Genomic DNA, 4938 nt, shown 5'->3' with positions numbered 1-4938 from the left:
ACCCCTCGCGCGCCGCGACCCCCACGACCCGGCCAGGGGCGCCGATTTCGACCGTGTCTACAGCGGCGTAGTGAGCCTCAGCACCGAGGACATCTACTCCTTCTCCTACACCAGCCAGCCTGGCCAGGTAAGAAGCTCGCTCTTCCCTCGCGCGCTCGGCTCCCAGGAACTTGCCAGACCTCGGAGCCCGTCGCTGCTTCGGGTCCTTCGGGAAGCGACCTCGGGAGACCTCAGGGACTGGGGGCCCCTAGCTCCTTTCTCATTCACCGCAATCACTGCCCCGCCGAGCGGCGCGTCCTCCGCAACCGGCCTTGGGAACAACTCCGCTCCCCTTCCCGCCTCCCCTGGCCTGGCCGCTGACATTTCTGGGCTTCCCAAGGCACTGGTCCCCCCACGGTCTGCGGGTCCTGTCCGCCTACTGGACCTTCCTCTAGGAAAGTCACGATGTCCAGGGTCGCGGAGGGCAAGGGCCGCAGCTCTGGTCCTGATTTCCTGCAGGGAAGGAAACTCGTTCCATTGGGATGACTCCGCCAGACCCTTCTGTTTCCTAGCGCATTGGGGTGGAAGCGCTGCTAGGAGTCTAAAACGGGAATGTGTGAGAATGGACGCAAGCTGCAGAACCTCTGTGCATTCGTAGTCACTTCCTGTGCTTCTGTGCCATTGTCACACATCTGTGCTTCCGAGAAGCCGGAAGACCCGGCCAGAGACGTAGGAACTGCAGCCATGCCCCTGTCTGTTGAGATTTTGATTTTAAATAAGGATGGATAATTGTGTGAAAATGTTAGACCTGTTTCTCACAAGAATTGAGGTGAGATGAGGGAATGACTTCCAGCAGCTATCCCTTTGACACATATACTCTGATTATATAATGTAAGAAAAACATAGCATGATTTTTTTTTCTTTAATGGTACAGAGAAAAGAGGAACCCCCCCCCCCCATTGTACCTGTCTCTGGATCTTCATCCCACATGAATGTGTGTGGGTATGTGTCCCCACTCCCGGGAAAATTCAGGAACTGATTATTGGCATACCATGATATGCCTCTGTAACTCTGACTGACCCAGGAACTTGGGGTTGTACTGAGCTGGAGGGACCCATATGCCTATGCCCTCCCAGTCATCTCCCAACTGTGTGTATTCAGCAAGTGTTCCATCTCCACTCTGTCACTGCACCCTAAGGTGTGGTTGCCATAGCAGCACAGCCCTCACCCTGTCCTGTCCTCCTCTGACCTTCTCCTGGTGTGTCCTGAAGTGAGCAGAGTGGCTGTGTGCAGAGCCCTTCCATTATAGACATGTGGGAAGGGGCAAATTTATTCTCCAAACCCCACGTAAGTGACCTCTTTCTGTCCCGTGTGTGGTATGGACCAGCTGACATATCACAGATAAGGTGTGTTTCTAGCCCTGTGATTGACGCAAAACAAATAAAAGCCTAAAGAACTCCATGATCTCTGGATGTACTGCCAGCACCCCCCTAAATCATTGGTAAGAAAACTCAAGTGATCTGTGCAAAGTTAATTCCTAACATCAGGCTTTAGTGTTTCTTGCACTTCTGCTTAGAGATAGATTGACTGCTTTTTAACCGTTTGGCCTTTTTGCCGTTAGTATTCTGCCAGTTCCTCTACTTCACTATAGCACAGGTGATACTGTTTGCAGTTGGGGTCACCTGACTGACTTTGTTAGAAAACCATGCGATATTGAGGAAAAGGGCAGAATCATGTTCATCTCTGTACCCCAGTACCTAGCACAGTGCTTGGCACATAAGAGGTTTACCAATGTTTTTGAAAGGGGGAAAAAAAGAATAAATAAGTGAAGAAAGATTTAAGCTAAATAAGATAAACTATGTAGTGTTTCACTAGGTTGAAAGTGTAAGATCATTTCAGATAAAAACAAAAAATTTTTATGAAAAACAAAATTTTTAAGAATTTTTCTGTGATTATGCCCTTTCCATTTTGCCTGTGTGTTAAAGTGCCCTTTATTTTATGAAACAATGTCAATTACTTTAAAAAATATCTTTGCATAATACAATAAAAAGTTAGTTATCCTAGAAGTCCCTAAAATTTTACTAGTCAGCAATACAGGTGGGGACCATGAAACTGACAGATAACTCAAGTATTTTAATGCCAGTAAGCAATAATATGAACCAGATGTCCTCAAATCTTACAGCTTTCTGAGCTCAAACTCTCTAATGTCCAAGTAAGACCATGGAACTCTCCGCCCGCTTACTTTGGGAAGTGTCCCTCCTCTGCCTCCAGTCAGTATTTCTGTTGATTTCTCCAGAGATGGCATTTTTCTGACCTGTTCGTCCAACCCATTACTCAGTTTCTATTGATAGCCTCCTCTCTTTTTAATCCCTTTTGCCCCATGTTGAGCACCAGCAGCCCCTCCTTCCAATACCATGAATATGATACTGTTGGATTTAGCAGAATTTTACCGAAGATTTGGACTAACGTGAGGAAACTGCAGACCACAGGATAGATGATAGATTAAATCAGAAATCTAGGCAACTCTGTCGTAACAATTTATCAGCTAGTCCCCATGGGGAAATCTCAAGATAGTGACACTATTTGGGGGGCACTGGCTTATCACTATCTTCCTGGCCACTCCCCACCCCAAATGCTGACTTCCCACTCTCTAAATTTTTGTTACTATCTCATATCAAACGGTTTTGCCTCCATCACCAATCCCAGACTCACCAAAGGGCTCTGCTAAATAAAGGTCTATAAACCCAAAAGTATAAGCATGGCCATGACCAGTCTCCTTTGACCTGAGCAAGTCCTGGTCAGGGCTTCTTCCCCTGAAGGGGTCCTTTCCCACCTACTCCTCTTCAGTGCAACAAAGAATTTGGTTTAGAAAAAAAAATCTAATTTTTTTTTGCATTTTAATCTCTTTTTCCTTTTCTCTTCAAACATTGTTATATTTGCCATTATTTCTCCTTCAGCTTGGAGGAGAAAGGCTATTCTAAATTTAGGCTTTGGTAGAGAGAGGAAGCTACCATGGGAGCCTTCCCTCCTAATCTTTCCTGTCAGCCTCAGCATCTCCCCTACCAAACTGCTGTTCTGGAGAACTGTTTAGCCACGTGTATGTCGTGGTAATTAGCTGAGCTCAGTACCAGGAAAAGTCTCACATGCCTTCCAGGCAGACAGTAATGTAAATAAGAAGTTGCCATTAAAAAAAATATCACCAAAGAATGGAGTGATTGGTTTAAAGAAGAATAATGAAAGTAATTATTGAAGATGCAGGTTAGGCAAGACCATGGTTCATTTCATTTCCCTCTTCAGAGGACTAGGGTTTCACTGTGGCACACAAGGTGTTCTAAAACCACAGGCTGGAGCAAGACCGGGAGGAAATCACCTCGCTGAGAAAGTCACCAGGGATATGATTGAGTAGGACAGAGGGCACAAAAGCAGATTTTTTGGAAATGAGACTACTTTGTACAGACAGGCGCTGGCAATAAGCAGATGTTTATATTTGAGTCTTTAATTAAAAATCTACCCACCGTGCAACAAGATGTCTTTCTGAGACTTTCAGAAACAGAATTCAGTGTTTGCCATAGAATATTTTGAATTTGAAATGTTTCCCTGGAAATAATTATTTTGTTTATTACACGGTGGCATTTGTCTTTTAATGACATATACTTTTCTATGCCCAAGGAACAATGCTGGCTTTAGTATGACCAATCATCAGTCATGTATCTAAACCAGTTATACCAGTCTCTTGGGTCCAGGTTCAAAAGCCCACCCAGTTCTCAGGAACAATGGTATCTTCTAGCTATGTACATGAATAGTGATGGAGAAGAATGTAAGATTTTGATATGCAGCCTCAGTTCTCCTGGTCTCGTTTGTGCTCTCCCTGTGTTCTCAGTACTGCGGCAGCGAAGCCTCCTCTGATGTTCTCTTACTGAACTGCCTGGTGCTTGTTTGTGAGGGGAGAATCATCTCATTAGCACATGATCTGGGTGACTGGTCACTGTCTCTGTCAGCTCAGGCTGTTTTAACAGAACACCATAGTCTGGGGCCTTAAAAAAGATTTCTAACAGTTTTAGAGGCTGGGGAGTCCGAGATCTAAGTGCCAGCAGATTTGGCATCTGGTGAGAACTGATTTCCTGGCTTATAGACAGTGCCTTCTATCTGGGTCTGCACATGGCCCATAGAGCAGAGAGAAGCAAGCTCTCTCCCGTCTTTTCTTATAAAGGCACTAATCTCATCATGAGGGCTCCAACCTCGTGATCTAATTACATTCCTAAGGCCCAATCTCCAAATACTATCACACTGGGGATTAGGCTTCAAGTTATGAATTGGGGTGAGGGGGGAATACAAACCTTCAGTCTATAGAAGTCACCTCCCACATTTTTCTCTGTGGCTCTGAATGGAGCATCAACTGTCATAAGGGTGTCACGAGCTGATCATACTCCAATTATGATTTTTACGGAGGCCCCATCTTCTGCCTGCTTAGACGATAATTTTGTGCTAAATTTTATAATGAATTCTGTAGGTATGTGCTGTCCAGTATGGTAGCCACTATCCACATGTGGTGATGGAGCACTGGAACTGTAGCTAGTCACAAAATGAGTTGTACTGTAAGGGTATAGTACACACTAGATTTTGAAGACTGTATGAAAAAAATAACATAAAATGTATCATTCATATTTTTATTGATTATGTATTATACTAGAGGGCCGGTGCACAAAAATTTGTGCACTGGCAGGGGGTGGTGGGGGACGGGGGAGGGGTGTCCCTCAGCCGGATCTGTGCCCTCTCACAGTCTGGGACCCCTCGGGAGATAACCACCTGCTGGCTTAGGCCGGCTCCCTGGGTGGCAGATCACAGGACCAGATCCCGCGCTGGGTCGCAGATAGAAGGCCCTCTGCCTCGCCACACTGCCCCGCCACCCACTGCACACGGCAGGCCCAGTGGGTGGTGGGACGGGGTGGGTGGATTTGG

The 4938-nt window shown here is 46.1% G+C and overlaps 1 protein-coding gene across 1 annotated transcript in view; it reads left to right on the top strand.

Moving 5' to 3' along the window:
* SIDT1 (SID1 transmembrane family member 1) overlaps window positions 1-4938 on the top strand; it is an 87141-nt gene that overhangs the window by 1969 nt on the left and 80234 nt on the right. The window contains 1 exon segment of the mRNA XM_015570386.1: window positions 6-127. Within this exon segment, the coding sequence (XP_015425872.1) occupies window positions 6-127 (122 nt within the window).

This window comes from Myotis davidii, unplaced genomic scaffold, assembly GCF_000327345.1.
Source record: "Myotis davidii unplaced genomic scaffold, ASM32734v1 scaffold201, whole genome shotgun sequence".
In the NCBI taxonomy this organism is placed as follows: Eukaryota; Metazoa; Chordata; class Mammalia; order Chiroptera; family Vespertilionidae; genus Myotis; species Myotis davidii.
This window is presented reverse-complemented; position numbering and strand designations above follow the sequence as displayed.